Source organism: Doryrhamphus excisus, chromosome 8 (genome assembly GCF_030265055.1).
Source record: "Doryrhamphus excisus isolate RoL2022-K1 chromosome 8, RoL_Dexc_1.0, whole genome shotgun sequence".
In the NCBI taxonomy this organism is placed as follows: domain Eukaryota; kingdom Metazoa; phylum Chordata; class Actinopteri; order Syngnathiformes; family Syngnathidae; genus Doryrhamphus; species Doryrhamphus excisus.
Window position 1 is genome coordinate 7,546,063 of NC_080473.1, and position 18,723 is coordinate 7,564,785.

General features: G+C 40.6%; 1 protein-coding gene across 1 annotated transcript; it reads left to right on the forward strand.

Moving 5' to 3' along the window:
• Window positions 1-522: 522 nt before the first annotated feature.
• LOC131134441 (A disintegrin and metalloproteinase with thrombospondin motifs 15-like) lies at window positions 523-13,334 on the forward strand. The gene is made up of 8 exons (XM_058079730.1): window positions 523-1,655; window positions 3,479-3,611; window positions 6,531-6,698; window positions 8,584-8,867; window positions 9,702-9,879; window positions 9,966-10,141; window positions 10,634-10,809; window positions 11,061-13,334. The coding sequence occupies exons 1-8, from the start codon at window positions 798-800 to the stop codon at window positions 11,836-11,838; spliced, it is 2,751 nt and encodes a 916-aa protein (XP_057935713.1). The 5' UTR covers window positions 523-797; the 3' UTR covers window positions 11,839-13,334.
• Window positions 13,335-18,723: the final 5,389 nt, after the last annotated feature.

The following is an 18,723-nucleotide window of genomic DNA, read 5'->3' on the forward strand; positions in this document are numbered from 1 at the left end:
CACGTGCAATAATATTACTCTCGTATCCCTGTCATTGCCATGTATGACCACTAGATGGTGGTAGAGTATCCCTAATTTTCTACGTGTGTTTAGCTTGCAAAGGGGAGGTCAGTTTTATATACCAACAGGCGTCGCTCTTTTTTTGATTGTCGATACTTTTAGTATAATTTAATGACTTTAATGGATGTATAAAATATATGTCGATGTCATTGGTTGTTCAAAGTTAATTTTTAAGTAGGAGATTTGTATTTGTAATTTGTGTCCAAATACAAAGTGCAGGTGCATCCAGTTTGAATGGCTTTTTTCGGCGTTTTCAGAGGGTGTGAGCAAGTTGGTGGGCTGGGCGATACAGCATCGATCGGATACCATGTAAATACAGAGCCAGTATTGGCCATACAAATATTGGTACGAATACTTCTTACATTAAGTTTTTGAATATGTGTTTGATTCCTCTTTCCTAAACAAGATATGAATAGGTCAGGTCAGGTGTTTATGGAAATGAATCCGATTCGGATTCAAGTATCGACAGGATCGAGATTTGTATCGATCCCGGCGCCCCCTCCTAATGATGCTGTGGCTCCTGACACGCACGCTGCACAGCAACAATAATATTTGGAGTATTTCACAAAGTGGCTGCGGTGTGCAGGAAGGATGAAGACTTGGAGCTGATCGCTGGTCCACGCATAGTGACAGTGGATTGGAGGGGAAAAAATATGGAAAAAGAACAAGAAGCCGATTGGAAAGTGTAGTTTTTTTTCTTCTTCTCAACTGTAAACACATACGTGACTTTCAAGAAGATGGCTCAACTTGTTAGTGCTCTCCTCCTGTGCATGGAAGTGTTACTCTATGTGGCACTGACGCATTGCATGGAAGCTGACTTCTGCCAACCTAATCGTGTTGATGTCCCCACGCATGTAAATCAAGCGATTTATAGGATTCACGCCTTCAAACAGGAGTTCTACCTCCACCTCCAACAGGATTCTAGCTTTCTCAGAATGGAAGCCGACGCACCTGCAGATCTCCAAGGATGTTTCTACTCCGGGGATGTCAACTCCCAGTCGGACTCCTTCGCGGCGCTGAGTCTGTGCAAAGGTCTCCAAGGGAGCTTTTATGTGAACGGTATGGAGTATTTCATCAGCCTCGCTAAAGCACCCCGGGATGGAGACGCTCCAAACGGGACGCACCTCATCCGCCGCCGGAGTAGCTCCATGCCCTCCAGCAGGTGTGGAGTAGCACCGGACTCCAACTTTAACACATCCCTGGAGAAATACAAGTACATGACCGACCTGAAGGCTGCGCAATCTTCATTGGAAAGCCTGGGGAGGTCCAAAAGATTCGCCTCCGTGCCCAGATTTGTGGAAGCGCTGGTGGTGGCGGATGCATCCATGGATTCATTTCACGGAGATGATCTGAAGCATTACCTGCTGACGCTCATGTCAGTGGCAGCCAAGCTTTACAAGCACCCCAGCATCTTAAACTCCATCAACATCGTGGTTGTGGGCTTTATGGTGCTCAGGGAGGATGACAAGGGGCCCAAGGTTTCCAGTAATGCAGCCCTGACTCTGCGCAATTTCTGCTCCTGGCAGAAAAAGTTAAATAAGTATAACGACAAGCATCCGGAGTACTGGGATACTGCTATTCTCTTTACCAAACAGGTAAGCAATGTGCTATACAGTCACATGACCACATAAAAACACATTTGTTGGCTTTTTTTGGCCAACCAGAAGCCTGAAACACATCAACCCCAGCCAACTTACTAACTCATTTATTGACCTCTATTGACACAGCCAGTAAGACAAGAAGCGATTGGCTAATGACGTCATAATGTAATTGACAAATCATTTGCACATGATGTTGTAAACTGCTGTAGGAAAAAAAACATATGAGAGACAAAAACATCCATCCATTTTCTTATCTCATTAGTGTCACAGGGTTATGCTGGAGCCTATCCCAGCTGATTTCAGGCGAGAGGCGGGGTACACCCTGGACTGTTGGCCAGCCAATCACAGGACACATATAGACCAACAACCATTCACACTCACATTCATACTTATGGATAATTTGGAGTCGCCAATTAACCGGTGGAGATTCAAACCCAGATCTTCCTCATCTGATGACTGTGTGGCCGTAGTTGGCCTTGGCTATTAGGAACTTTTTTTTTTTTAAATGAGCAAAATTGAACAGGGAATGACAGATGATGCTGTGTTCTATGGCGCACTCTAAAGTTGGTCTCCAAATAAAAAAAATATATTTAAAAATATTAAATAAAAAAAGGAAACATACAGAAAAAGATGCCTCATATACACTTACTTCATATCAGCCGGCTAATAATGAAAAAAAGGCAGGAATAACCAATTAGAGGACTCAAATTACGAGTTCCTTCATGCATCTGCGGGTTAGTTTAATTCCTTAAACGATTCCACATAACATCGGTCCAGCCCAGTGGTTTGCCACAAAATGCTTAAAAGACTAATTTGAGTTCAGCCATAAATTCTGAAGTATTTAGGGAGTGGAAAACGACCCAACCCGCCCCGATCTCCATGACATGTAATAGCATAACATATAACATATTAACAATACATCAAAACAACACCGGCCTATCCGAACTTTGAACATTTTCTATCTACAGCCACTTAAATCAGTTCTATTTATGTCGATAACAACTTCTTCTTTAATTATATTAAGTCGACAACGAAATAGATGGTTAACCGCTTTTGTTGACATAATGCCAAAGGGGCCATTTCTATGAAAAATAGGTTGTTTGTGTTGACATGTGTTTCAGTATTGTTAACTTCATCAATGACGCTGAACAGCATGAAATGGCAACAGTAACATAATTACTGTTTAGTTACGTAAAGTGCTCTCAGGACAATGCATTAATTCATACCTAGTCTAGAGCTGTCCTATCTAGTATTTGAGCACAAACTAATGAAGCCTGCTCAGATGAGAGGCAAAATGTCTTCTAAGACAGCTCTAGCATAGTTGGACTCTAGCTGTCCTATCTAGTCATACTAGAGCTGTCACTGTCCTATCTAGTCTTTGCGCATGAACTGATGAAGCCTAGACTAGAGAAGTCATCCTATCTAGTCAGAATAGAGCTTTTTCGGCATGAAATGATGGAAACTGTGAAAAAAAGAGAGGCGAGACATCCTATCAGAGAGCTCTAGACTAGAACTGAGCTATGCAATCAGATCAACGATGTTGGCTAGTTTCGGTTTTCATTGCAGTACCGCTTGTGTTAGTGGTAACGGCATAATTGCATGTGCACGTGGAAGTATTTTTTCCAAACTTTCCAATCTCTCTTGAGCCCATGCGTCAACACAGAGTATGTTGATGACAAACATGGGTTCTGTGCTTTGTATTAGTATCTGGCATCATCCCTTACTTGTCGAGCTCATGCCTCAGACTTATGCAAACATAATATGAGTAAGTTCATATTCCTTCTCAAAGCAATAAAACAAACACTGTTGCTACCCAGAACCTTTGCGGGGCCACAACCTGCGACACCCTGGGGATGGCTGATGTTGGAACCATGTGTGACCCAAAGAGGAGCTGCTCAGTCATTGAAGATGATGGCCTGCCTTCGGCCTTTACAACAGCCCATGAACTTGGTAAGAGAGATCTCTGTACTGTCGGGGGTAAATTCGGAGAGGGTTCTCGGAGTGGTGAGAATGTCTCCAAGAATGTACTGGTTTGGAGGTCAAAGGTACAAATCTGTGTTCAAGTCAAAGAACACGGCAGGCTGTCTTCTGTTTGGTGGATTTATTAAGGCTTTATGCTGTGGTACTGTAACAACATACATACAATACAAAAACACAAATAAATGATGAGTAAAGTAACATAACTCATATTACATAAATATAATGATGAGCCAAAGGCACATTACATACAGAAATCGACAAGGAAATTAAGTAAATATGACGCTTATTAGAACAATAGTTGGTCATACAGTTAGCTTGAATGCTAATATTAGCACCAATGAACAACAACATACATACAATACAAAAACACAAATAAATGATGAGTAAAGTAACATAACTCATATTACATAAATATAATGATGAGCCAAAGGCACATTACATATAGAAATCGACAAGGAAATTAAGTAAATATGACGCTTATTAGAACAATAGTTGGTCATACAGTTAGCTTGAATGCTAATATTAGCACCAATGAATAACAACATATATACAATACAAATACACAAATAAATGATAAGTAAAGTTATATAACTCATATTACATAAACATAATGATGAGCAAAAGGCACATTGCATACAGAAATCAACAAGGAAACTAAGTAATTATGACGTTTATTAGAACAATAATTGGTCATACAGTTAGCTTGAATGCTAATATTAGCACCAATAAACAACAACATACATACAATACAAATACACAAATACATTGTAAGTAAAGTAACATAACTCATATTACATACACATAATGATGAGCCAAAGGCACATTGCATACAGAAATTGACAAGGAAATTAAGTAAATATGACGCTTATTAGAACAATAGTTGGTCATACAGTTAGCTTGAATGCTAATATTAGCACCAATGAATAACAGCAGACACACAATACAAATACACAAATAAACGAGAAGTAACATAACTCATATTACATAAACATAATGATGAGCCAAAGGCACATTACATCCAGAAATCAACAAGGAAACTAAGTAAATATGACGCTTATAAGAACAATAGTTGGTCATACAGTTAGCTTGAATGCTAATATTAGCACCAATGAACAACAACATACATACAATACAAATACACAAATAAATTAAGTAAAGTAACATAACTCATATTACATAAACATAATGATGAGCAAAAGGCACATTGCATACAGAAATCAACAAGGAAACTAAGTAATTATGACGTTTATTAGAACAATAATTGGTCATACAGTTAGCTTGAATGCTAATATTAGCACCAATGAACAAAGGAGCCTCATTTCGCGAAATGGGTGCACAAACAACTGCACAGCTCCCACAATGGAACCAAAAGCTCACCTTTATGGATTCACAAATGATAAATAATAAGTCCATGGATGAAGCCAATGTTGCAATGAAACATTTCTGGTGTATACATTCCTAAACAACCTCGGGGCTGATTCTCTGGTTGGCTGAAACAGAAACAGGCCTCTTGTCATAACCAACAACTAAATGCAAAGGCCCCACGAGAGGCTCCATTCCTCCCATATATGCAATGTAATAACTAATTACACAATTTCCCCGAACATTTTTGTCTTATAATTGAACACACTAAAACCACAGTTTTGTTTTCTTTTGGAAAGTTCTTCATGTTCATATTAAGGGAAAGAAATTGTTTCCTTGGGAACTGAATTCCCCTGTCAGGCCTGGTTAAGCACATGGACGTATGCCATACTTTATATTCCCATGCAGCTACATTCCTGCCTGCGATGAGATCAGCTTCAAATCACTCCCGCTACACTCTGCCTTTTCTGTACACAATGAACAAATGCCTTTACAGCCTGTTTTATGCGCCACAGTGTTGTCTAATACAGTGGTTTACCAACTCATCAAGTTCTGGTCCATCATGGTCCAGCTTCTTAAGAAAAGTGCCTGCTTACGTTGACATCGAAATACATGGTTGGCTGCTTTTGATGACAAAAACCGAGACTCAAAGGGGTGATTTCTCTGAAATATGTATCCGTTTATATCGACGTGTTGAATTGTTAAGCGGCGTGACAAATCGGCCACATAACTACTGTCTAGAATGTGTAAATGTGCAAAGAATAGTTAGTTTTGGATTCCATTTCTGTAATGTCAGCATCTGCTTATGTATGTTGAGTGGGTTCCATCAGACTGAAGGCAGTATTAACCTGGATTCAATTCAATTCAATTCCATTTATTTATGTAGCGCCAAATTACAAATCTCATGGCACTTTACACATGAAGGTCACACTCATGAATGAAAACAGATCCCAACTGAAACAAGCACTCGGCGAAAGAGGCAAGGAAAAGCTGTGCAAGACTCTCAAGTTCAATATCATTTGCAATCGTGTCTCTGAGGTGCTGGGAACCAAGGACTATGATTTCAGTTTTATCCAGCTCTTGATGTCTTTAATACATGCCTGGAGTTTGGGTTAGTTTGGTTCGGTTTCATTGATAGTTGGGTGTCATCTGTGTTTTCTAATGACATTGCCTAAGGGGGACCTACGTATAGAGGCTGAACTATACAGGTCCTAGCATAGACCCCTGTGGGACGCCATGACTGACAAATAGAATGTGAACCACTTTAATGTAGATAAGAGTTTAAATTGTCATATGTAAACAGAAAATATGCACAAATAGAAAACTTTATTTTATTCTCTCTATTTTCAGTTTTTGGGTTCGGTCATGTCAGCAACCGCTCATGTCAACAGAAGTCAGCAGCCTAAGCAGCTGTGTTGGCCTAAGCAGATTCCACTGTAGTACAAACTGTCCATAAAAATGGTTCATCTTGTTTTCAATGAAGTGAACATAAAAAATATTGCTTCCTTTCCTACGCTCTCTTCTTAGGTCACGTCTTCAACATGCCCCATGACAACGTGAAAGCATGCGAGGAGGTCTTTGGGAAACTAAAGGACAACCACATGATGTCTCCAACTCTAATTCAAGTGGACAGGAGTCGTCCCTGGTCTGTGTGCAGCGCAGCAATCATTACTGAGTTTCTGGATCGAGGTCATGGTGAGTGTGGATCTCGACTCTACGAAGGCGCACTGGTTGTGTCCAGGGTCTGTGTTCTCAGCTGGTTGTGATCTACTTGTATATCTTCTCTTCAGTCAGACATTGGTTCCATTTGAGTCATGAGTGGGTCATGATTTTTTGTGCGCTTTCAATTGGTAATGGTAATGGTTTTATTTCATTTGAACATGCATCAGATTACAATTGAATGCATCACATAATCAGTTCACAGTTCCACATGTCCAAAAGGAGTAGGAAGAAGCAAAGCTTATTAAATCCTACCCCTCCATCTGGTACTTTTACAACCAGTAACTGTTACATTTGTTCACTTCCTGCTTTCCTAGTATACTTGAAGTTATTTATTCATTCATTCATTCATTTTCTACCGCTTATCCTCGTCGCAGAGGAGCCTATCCCAGCTGTCTTCGGGCGACAGTCAAGGTACACCCGGACTGGTCGCCAGCCAATCACAAGGCACATATAGACAAACTAAATATAATTATAATTATTTTTTAAATTAAATATATAATTATAAAAAAAAATAATAATAATTTCAATAAAATATATAATTATAATATATATATATATATTATAATTAAATATAAAATATAAATATAATAATTATATGATATTTATAATTATAATTTTATAATTATAATTATGAAGATTTTATATAGAGCAGTGGTTCTCTGGGGGACAGAAAGGTTTTTGCGTCCCCCCAGTTTAAAATACTATTGAGAAATATCTATTTCTATAATATCCATTCATTTATGTGTACTGTACAGACTGAACTCGAAACTGAACAGTGCAGCGTAGAAGCATATTCAAGAGTCAAATTGCATGCTGTTTACGACAAAATCATAAATGTTGGCAGGTCGGCACTAATATTAAAAATCTTCCCTGCCTCTCACGCCCACCTGACAGTTCACCGACAGTTCCCCCGGGGGGGACCCACCCCCTAAGAAGCACTGATGTAGAGCAACATTTTTTTCCCACATCCTCAGAGTTCCATAAAGTGCCATGTGGAACTTCCAGTGACCAGTATGAGAGAGTGTGAGAGCCATGGAATTCTTAAATATTGTCTGGCCTTCAGACTTCCAAATGTTTTTCCACTAATGACATTGCATCAAGTAGCTCATACAGTGTGTGTATGTCATGTGAAAACCATCATCCTTTGCGCTTCAGGGAATTATCGGATACTCTGCAACTCCCCGCAGCTTCCTGAAGCTTTACAAAAGTTGTGCGTGCCGCACAGCTGCACTTGTATTGTCTTAGCTCGGTAAAGCACATTGCACACACCGAGCAGCTGCTACACAAATGAAGCAATTAGCAACTAAATAGACGTAGATTTCTTTTAGCAAGCATGTGCATCGGCATTTAATATCATGCCGAGAAGAATATTTACATAACCGTGCAGCTTTTTAGACCATGTTTGTCTCAGTGTAAACTCTTGTAAGTGGATTCTGCATGTGGCAATTAAACAGGATTTATGACCCCCTCTTGACCAGCCCGATAACTGTTGTTTGCAAAAGACTTCACCAGGTTTAGTACAACATAAATAATTTGTACATTCTCAATACTATTGCTGTAATATCCCATATGACTGTGTTTTATTGGTCACATTTATTGAAATATTTCCTCTCAATTCATTTTTTCAACTTTTATACTCAATAATAATAACATGTTTATAATGCAAAGTTGACATAATTTATGTCCAGAACTCATTAAGTCTTCGTACACCGTACACACTTACTAAAATTGCCAAAATGGGTCATTTCTGTGATATATCGGTATGTTTATGTCAACCTGTGTTGCATTCATTATTATGGTTTGCTCTGTTTTTCAAAAGCAGATCTGTGGTTATGTTGTTTTTTTAATTCTTTTTTAGGAGACTGTCTGCTGGATCATCCCCAGAGGCAGTTGTCTCTTCCAGACAACCTTCCCGGCTCCAGTTACAGTCTTCATCAACAGTGTGAGCTGGCATTCGGGGATGGTTCCAAGCCTTGCCCGTACATGCAGCCGTGCTCCAAACTGTGGTGCACGGGGAAGGCACGTGGACAGCTAGTGTGTCAAACCAGACACTTTCCCTGGGCAGATGGTACAGGCTGTGGTACGGGCAGAGTGTGCTACCAAGGGGCTTGTACTGAGAAGAACATGACCATGCACATCAAGGTGAGACGCTGCGGATATGAAGAATCGGTCTAGTTCTTTGAATTTTAGGTGTCGGACAAATTCCCATTTGTCAACTCAACAACCTCGACAACCATTAATCATTTTTTATTAAAAATGTAAATATCGTCAGATATCAACCCCCCAAATGTAAGTTATTTAGAATTTCTTTGAATTTCTTTAGAATTGATGAATGGATTAATTAATCGACAACCATTAATCATTTTTAATTAAAAATTTAAATATCCTCAGACATCAACCTCCCAAATGTGAGTTATTTAGAATTTTTTTGAATTTCTTTAGAATTGATTAATTAATTAATCGAAAAACCATAAATCATTTTTAATTAAAAATGTAAATATCCTCCGATATCAACCTCCCAAATGTGAGTTATTTAGAATTTCTTTAGACCATAGCATCTTTGTGTTTGTGAATTGAGTGGGTCCGGCCTATGCACCAGAATTTACGATATTTATTCATGAGGGTCGCAGGGGGTGCTGGAGCCTATCCCAGCTGTCTCCGGGCGAGAGGCGGGGTACACCCTGGACTGGTCACCAGCCAATCCCAGGGCACATATAGACAAACAACCATTCACACTCACATTCATACCTATGGACAATTTGGAGTCGCCAATTAACCTAGCATGTTTTTGGAATGTGGGAGGAAACCGGAGTACCCGGAGAAAACCCACGCATACATGGGGAGAACATGCAAACTCCACACAGAGATGGCCAAGAGTGGGATTGAATTTGGGTGTCCTAGCTGTGAGGTCTACGCGCTAACCACTCGACCGCCGTGCAGCCAATTTACGATACTTTTATATTTTATTTGTCTCAGGTGGACGGTAGATGGGGAAAGTGGGGTGCATTTGAAGATTGTTCGAGAACCTGCGGTGGAGGTGTCCAGCTGGCCAGGAGAGAATGTAACAATCCAGTCCCTGAGAATGGAGGCAAATACTGTTATGGCCTTCGAATTAAATATCGTTCCTGCAACCTGAGTCCTTGTCTTGATACAGGTACAGTGCTATTATGATTTAGCACAGAACCCTGGGTTCTATGTTACCAATGCTACTATAACTGTTTTGTTTGCTTGTATCTGTAGGTAAGAGTTTCCGTGAAGAGCAGTGTGAGGCGTTCAATGGCATTAACCTAAACACAAACAGACTGGGATCCTCTGTGGTCTGGGTTCCCAAATATTCTGGCATCTCCCCCAAGGATAAATGCAAGCTCATCTGCCGTGCCAATGGGACTGGTTACTTCTATGTTCTTGCTCCAAAGGTATGCACTGCAGCTCAGTGGAACATTCTGATGCTGATTTATTTTTGTTTCTTCGCAAAAGTTGAAGCCAGGTAAATTATTGTTGGTTCAGGACGTTTCAGGAAGAATAATAAAAACATTAGTGTCACTCTTCCTTTTCATTCATTCATTCATTCATTCATTTTCTACTGCTTATTCTCACGAGGGTAGTAGGGGTGCTGGAGCCTATCCCAGCTGTCTTTGGGCGAGAGGCGGGTTCCACCCTGGACTGGCCGCCAGCCAATCACAGGGCACATATAGACAAACAACCATTCACACTCACATTCATATGGACAATTTTGGAGTCCCCAATTAACCTAGCATATTTTTGGAATGTGGGAGGAAACCGGAGTACCCAGAGAAAACCCACGCATGCACAGGGAGAACATGCAAACTCCACACACAGATGGCCGAGGGTGGTCTTCCTTTTGAATATTTCTTTATTCGTAATAATGAAATATTCAAACCCTGCAGGTTGTCGACGGGACGCCCTGTTCTCCGGACTCCAGCGCTGTTTGCGTTCAGGGGAGATGTATCAAAGCAGGCTGCGATGGGAAGCTTGACTCCAAGAAAAAGTTTGACAAATGTGGTATGTGTGGCGGTGACAACCAGGGCTGCGGGAAGGTCTCTGGAATGTTCACAAAACCCATGTAAGTCCTTTTGTTTTCATGTTTCAGTCACTCAATCCAAACATGAGGGACACGGTACAAAATGGGCTACTTTTAGGGATAACTTTCTGTCTAAATGTTATTGTACAATAGGGGTGGGCAATATTGCATATTTTGCATAATATTGCAATCTGATACTAAGTAAATATACCAGTCAACATTTGTAATGGTTTGAAGTCAACTCAACTAGCGTGACACTGATCTATGTACACACTCTATATGTTCTTCTCCAGTCATGGCTACAACTTTGTGGTGTTGCTTCCTGTTGGCGCCTCCAACGTTGACATCCGCCAACGGGGCTACCGAGGAATTGTCAGTGACGAAAACTACCTCGCGGTGAAGAACAGGCATGGGAAGTACCTGCTGAATGGAAACTACGTGGTGTCAGCAGTAGAGCGTGACTTGCTGGTGAAGGGGAGCCTGTTGCGTTACAGCGGCACCTCAACATCTGTCGAGATCCTCCAGGCCACCAGGCCGCTACAAGAGGCGCTGACCGTGGAGGTGCTCTCAGTGGGAAAGATGACCCCTCCCAGGGTGCGCTATTCCTATTACATTGCCAAGGAGACTAAGGAGGAAAAGACTCTGCGGAAAGAGGAGAGGAGCCACGCCGCACACAACAGCGTTTTATCAGATAACAACAAAGTGGAAGCCAAGAAAAAGCTTATGGGGAAAAGACCGGTGGATCACTGGGTGACAGGAAGCTGGGATGCGTGCACAGTGACCTGCGGTCGGGGTCTACAGAAACGTCTGGTGCAGTGTCAGAGTGTGGATGGGCATCCTGCAGCAGGTTGCGACAGTGCTGGCAGGCCCGTTGCTATGAGAGCATGTGGAGATCCTTGTCCCATGTGGGACGTCGGGGCTTGGTCTCACTGTTCCAAGTCCTGTGGAAGGGGCTTTAAGAGACGGCCGGTACGCTGCACGACAGAGAACGGTCTCAGTCTGCCCAGAGATCACTGCTCTGGGAGAAAGAAGCCTCAGGAACTGGATCTTTGCAATCTGAGGCCATGCTAAGGCGGATTGAAATGACTTTGGACATCAATGGTTTTTGTTGCTGCGTCCGACAGGGTGTGGGATCAACTGTCTAACCAGCTTAGGCAAGTTGGACTTTAGTGAGTCTACCTCTTCCTGGACGTGTGAAATACGCCTGTGTGTCCACAAAAGTGGAAAGGGAGCAGAAAATCCTGTGTTGTTACCAGTAGCAAACTTTACCTGTGATGTTTTTCTCATTTTACAGAGGAACCGACGTTAATGTGAAACACAGTACTGTATTGGAAATATCTTACTGGAATATATTTTATTGTAAAATCGTCTTTGGCGTGATTTTAAACAGAAGTTCAGTCACAATATGATGATAACAAAACAGCCGATCCGAGGACTTGCTTTCCTGGACCACTAGCGAACGGTGAAAAAAAATGTCTGATTTCAGACCTGTCAACCTTGAAGAACTCCAATAACTCATGTGCTCACTCTTTTTTCATATAATTTGCTGCTGTAATACACATTTCACATCCAGTAATAAGGCACTACATTATTTGTAGCTTATCTGAAAGCATGTCTATGAAAAGTAGAACCACACGATGCCACTTTGCAGTGTCATTTAGTAAATTATCATATTCACAAATACTGAGCTTGTGATAATTGCAAGAAAAAAGTCCAAACCTTTTCCACTGAGGTTATAGGGTGAGTAGAGGTGAAAGGGTAAAGGTAACCCAAGGTGTGGTCTGGTCTTGGTATTTGGGTTTTTTTCCATTCATTCATTCATTCATTCATTTTCTACCGCTTATCCTCACAAGGGTCGCGGGGGGTGCTTGAGCCTATCCCAGTTGTCTTCGGGCGAGAGGCGGGGTACACCCTGGACTGGTCGCCAGCCAATCACAGGGCACATATAGACAAACAACCATTCACACTCACATTCATACCTATGGACAATTTGGAGTCACCAATTAACCTAGCATGTTTTTGCAATGTGGGAGGAAACCCACACAGCATAGCCGAGATAGCCGAGAGTGGAATTGAACTCGGGTCTCCTAGCTGTGAAGCCTGCGTGCTAACCATTCTCCCGCTGTGACATTTTTTCTTCTCCCCAAATCATTAGCAATAAATTATTTTAAAAATGATGCATGAAAATGAAACTGCTATCTACTGGTAGATTATTCTCTAATAAAGAGATCTCAAATTAAAAAAATCAATTCCTGATGTCCAGCATAAATAGCCGCATCATGCAGGATCCTTTTTCAAAAGTGTTCAAAAACAGGTGCACCGCACCTTGTGGTCAGGGCTTTAAGACCAACGACAAGCAGGATATGTAAATGCAATACAAAACAATGTATAGCAACAAAATACAGCGTTACTTGGTTTTCAAATCTTCACTGTTTCTCCTGCATATCATTCTGTGGAGTTGCACTATTACTACCCACTACACTACTGAATTGAAGAAAGAACCCAAAGTATGGAGGTACCTCTCATGATCATTATCTTCCAATCATTTCATTTCAAACATTTTGCATTGTTTACTGCATGTAAAACTATAACAATTCTCTATAAAAATGTTTTAGGAATGGATGAATTGGGTTTGGTATGGAAGACATGGTTTCGGTTTTCGTATGATTCGGTTTCTGCTAACAATGGAAACTGAGGTAAAACTGTAACAATCGAACAATTGAACAAAATGGTGCAGTATAAGTCAACAAAGTAAAATCCTTCTTACTGAAATACTTTTTGCTCCCAAAGCTATTCTGTGTCCAAGAAACCATTCCCAGAGTTTGTAAGCAATATAAAAATATAACAATCACCTCACACTGAGAAGTAATTAAAGTCGCTCCCAGAATGGGAGGAAGCAGGCGCGTCCTTCTCTTCACACTGCACACGTGCTGTGTGTAAGGCCTCGATATCAGGGGGGCATAATGCACAAAGAATGCACCAAGTCAGCCCGAGGCAGAATAGATAATGAAATGAGTGGTCTGACGCCACGCTACTTGACACAATGATTGGCAGCACAGAAATTGCAGAATTCACCCGCTCACTTGTCAGTTCCTGGTGGTGTAATGGTACAGCTGCCACCTAACTGCACGGGTCGAAGGCCGACTTTTAATTATTAATAATGGTAATGGTAATGGTTTTATTTCATTTGAACATGCATCAGATTACAATAGAGTGCATCACATAATCAGTTCACAGTTCCACATGTCCAAAAGGAGTAGGAAGAAGCAAAGCTTATTATCTGGTACTTTTACAATCAGTAACTGTTACATTTGTTCACTTCCTGCTTTCCTAATATATTTCAAGTTTTTTTTTAGTTTTTTTTTTTTAGTTTTTAAATTTTTGTCATGTATCAAAGTACGAGGTGATATGACCATCCAATGACATAATGTTACCATAGTAACTGTTAATATATTGATATATATAGCACATCATGACTGGTTCAAGACTCTTCATCCTTGTATTTAGCAAACATCAACTGCTTGTATTGTTTCTTGAATTGGCTCATCGTTGTGCATTGTTTGAGTTCCTTACTCAATCCATTCCATAGTTTGATTCCACATACTGAAATGCTATGGCTTTTTAACGTAATACTTAAGAGAAAAAATTCTGTGCTTGTTATTTGGAACAAAAAATAATTGAATGAACAACTTGTTGCCAAATAACGAATACGTTTGAAAGACTAACAAGAACGCATGGCAGCTGTCCTTGATGGACAGTCTGTGCCCATGCAGCATGCGGTGACAGGGTTGTTTTGTGACACCAAACAGCTCTCACCTTGATGACCTTGATGTGGCCTCAGTATTCAGAGGGATGGTAGAAGCCCAACAATATACTGGAAAAGGAGGTCAGTGTCCAATTTCCCCTCATATGTCATTCTTTCTTCTTCTTAATCTGCTATGTACGTAGTATCATTTGGTTTATAAAATATTGACTCCTGTTCCATAGAATCCTTGAAATTGACAAAAACGTGCCGAGGAGAGAACACACACTGCAGCAATCTTTACTTCCATAAACACACAGCAATGCATGCGACGTTGTTTTGACATTGACATGTTGCATTTTTTTGGCAATATGAACGACCAAACAAAAAAGCCAAGCTGGGCATCAATGAAGTGTGAACATAACCAAAAATCAACATGATTTCCGCTGTTCACTAGCAGGTAAGTGAAATTCTTGTGTGATGTTATCAGGGGTGCCGTATAGGGAAGAACGTTAGAGATGTGGTGACAACAGATGCCTGGGGGGCCCAATGTGATTTTTTTTTTTCTTTCATCCAGCCAGAATTCCTGGCGGCACCCTTAGACATGATACATAACAGCTGTTTGACATCTGAACTTATTGGTAACTTTGGAAAACTTTTACATTGGCTTGACAAAAGAAATGTAAGGTGCTACAATAAAAGACAATGAGGAATATTATTTTTGTTTCATATTTCGGATGAATAAAAACATGCCCTTGTCGTTCTGCATATGTGGCCATTTAAATTAATATTCATACTGGGTACATTTCATTGACTTAAAAAAATCAGCAGCATTTGATATTTTATCATCCTTCCATCCGTTTCCTATGCCGCTTATCCTCACTAGGGGCTATGCCGGAGCCTATGCCAGCTGGTTTCGGGTGAGAGGCAGGGTACACCCTGGACTTGTCAATGGCCGGCCAATCACATTCATACCTATGGACAATTTGGAGTGGCCAATTAACCTAACATGTTTTTGGAATGTGGGAGGAAACCGGAGTACGCACCCACACAGAGATGCCAAGCAGAGATTCGAACCCAGGTCTTCCTGATCTCCGGACTGAAGAGGAGGTCCAGCAGTAACCTGGAGAGAGAGAGACAAATGGGGGCTCGTCCTTTTCTGGATTGTTTTCTTCTTAGACAGAAATGTTCGATGGCCATGTGCTATGTTGTATTGTACTACATTGGTAATAGTAATGGTTAGGGTTTTATTTCATTTGAATATGCATCGGATTACAATTGAGTGCATCCCATAATCAGTTCACAGTTCCACATGTCCAAAAGGAGTAGGAAGAAGCAAAGCTTATTAAATCCTACCCCTCCATCTGGTACTTTTTTTACAATCAGTAACTGTTACATTTGTTCACTTCCTGCTTTCCTAATATAGTTTAAGTTGTTTTTGTTTTTTTTAATTTTGAAATGTTTTTGTCCCGTACCAAAGTACGAGGTGATATGACCATACAATGACATAATGGGTACCATAGTAAGTGTCAATATAGTGATACATATAGCACATCATGACTGGTTCAAGACTCTTCATCCTTGTATTTAGCAAACATCAACTGCTTGTATTGTTTCTTGAATTGGCTCATCGTTGTGCATTGTTTGAGTTCCTTACTCAATCCATTCCATAGTTTGATTCCACATACTGAAATGCTATGGCTTTTTAACATAGTTCTAGCATATAAGTGTTATAATATAACATTGGTTGTAGATTGGTGGACTGATGAAATTGCTTACGGTCAATTGCTGTGTTATTTTTTGGGATGGAAGTATAGTAGAATACAAGAACGTATCTGTGCTCTCAATTATTTCATGTCAAATGGTTATGTGTCGCTGGTAGGTTGTGATGTCGCTGTACCTGTTAAGATCTTGAGAGATACAGCTTCATCCTTTCTATGTGATACCTTGGATAACCATTATCTGGATGACTAAAAAATGGCTTTACAAATCCTTGGGTGAGCCAACAACATTAAGAAAGCAGATGTTCCGGCCTGAAAGCAAAACACGATGTAATTACACACAACACAAACTATCTGACAGATGTGTGACAATATAACCAAGCCCCAGATACTGGGGACTAGGGGACACTATGGCTCTGATGGAAGTTCCATTCCTAAGACGGTGATGTAAGGCTACTTTTAGTGCAATTCCGAACTTTAACACCAACGTCAGTCAAATTATTCCCAGAACACATAAGTAAAAATATTTATCCCACCTACAACCGCTTTACCTCGTAAGCAACGCCACCTCAAGGACATATACAGTAATAAAAGATGAAATACAATAATTACATGAAACAGTAACAAATACTAAGGATTATAGAAAGTCTTATAGTAAGTGCTAAAACATCACACAGCAATGAAATAAGTAGATAACAGACAAGATGCTACCAACAAAAAAAAACAACTAAAATAACCAACATGTAATTTATTCGACATTTACAACAACAGTACAGCAAAGCACTCTGGGAAACAGCTCTGAGCGTACTACAGAAACACTGTTCAAGAAAAATATATGTGATGTTACACATATCGGAATTCGATGAATTGGGAATTTGGACATCGGACATGCCCAATAAATACCTTTCCTACTTATCTCCATGGTTGCCTTGGAAGGGGAATTGCACAGGAGAGAGACAGGCCTCCCCACAGAGAATCGAACCCAGGTCTTCCCAATCTACTAGCTGTGTGGCCAATATGCTAACCACTTGCCAATATTATTCATATTTTCAGCATCAGAAGATTAGTCTACCCATTTATTTACTTATGGTTTTAAGTGGTTTAAGGTGTCTACTCAGGTAATGTTCTAGCATTACACTTTAAGACAGTAAAGGTACATTCTTTTGCAGCGTCTTCCTCCATCTTTATGGGCACAGACTACACACCGTGCATCCTGAATAGAAGTGAGTCTCTGCTGCAAAAAAGTGTGACGAGAGCTCTTGTCCGGAAATCACATTATCTGCCTTACAGACTGTGGCCTTGGCTAGAGTGGATTCTGATGTACAGCCCCCACCACCTCTCCTTTCCAACTGGAGGCCTTTTCCACATATTCAAGCCCAACTTCTGTGGCTAATGGGCATGAAGCGTTAATGTTTCCAATCCATGGGAACCGCTCGGGCTTTAAGTGGGCCTTTCTTTACATTGAGTGAAGCGCAAAGTCAAAATGACCAGCGTTACAGAATTAAATGCATGTGGATTGCTGTAAACAATTGGCTGGTCCAGGCTAATGCATTCCGGAAATGCATTGAGTCCACCTGTGTTAGGCCAAATAGCATGGCTTTACAGCACAATTGTCATTTAAATATAAACTGAAATCAAGAATCACAAAACGACTTAATACGACACATCTATTTCGACTGCGAAGCCCTAAAAAAATTATTGTTTGATACACATTCTGTGATCATGCAAGAACAAGTACAATGACTTTTCTGCCCTCACCGTGCGTTTCTATGCACGGGTTAGCAGCAAGCTAAACACTCTCCCAAAGGGCACCAGAGACTGTTGTAGGCTTTAGATGCCTTTAATGGAAGCCGTGTAAAACTGAAAAACAATACATACGTACATTCAGGTATGCTACACATGAAGATATGAGCAATGAGTACTGAAGTAAAATACGAACAAATATGTCATCAAATGTAAATAGTATTGTAATGACCCTTAGGGGTATTATGTGTTACGGGTTATATGTTGTATTTGCACATGTGTTGCCATGGAGAGATATGTTCCGGGTTGGGAAGGAATAGGGGTGGCGGACAGGAAGTGAGGAGTGAGACCGCATGGAGAGAGCTGTAGGTGTGGGTTACGGCCGCAACAGTAGCCCTTGTTAGGAATTGTCTCCTGTGAGCCTTAAATAAAAACCGACTGTTGTTCCGCCTTTCTGGTCTGGTGTTTGGCCGATCGAAGAGTGTTACAGTATCAATGGAATATCGTACATAAGGATATAAAATGAATATAAATATGAAATAAACTTACAGTTTGTGCTTCTTCAAGAACAAGACAAACAAGGATGGAGGCAGATACGATGCGTCTGTCTCCACCCAGACACCTTGTAAACAAAAATGGCCGATTCCAAATTAACTTTATGGTTCAGCAGCCGACCACAATTAACACCACCACTAGAGGATGCCAAATACACGAAATAAATCACATACTAATTTGAGGGACAGAACATTG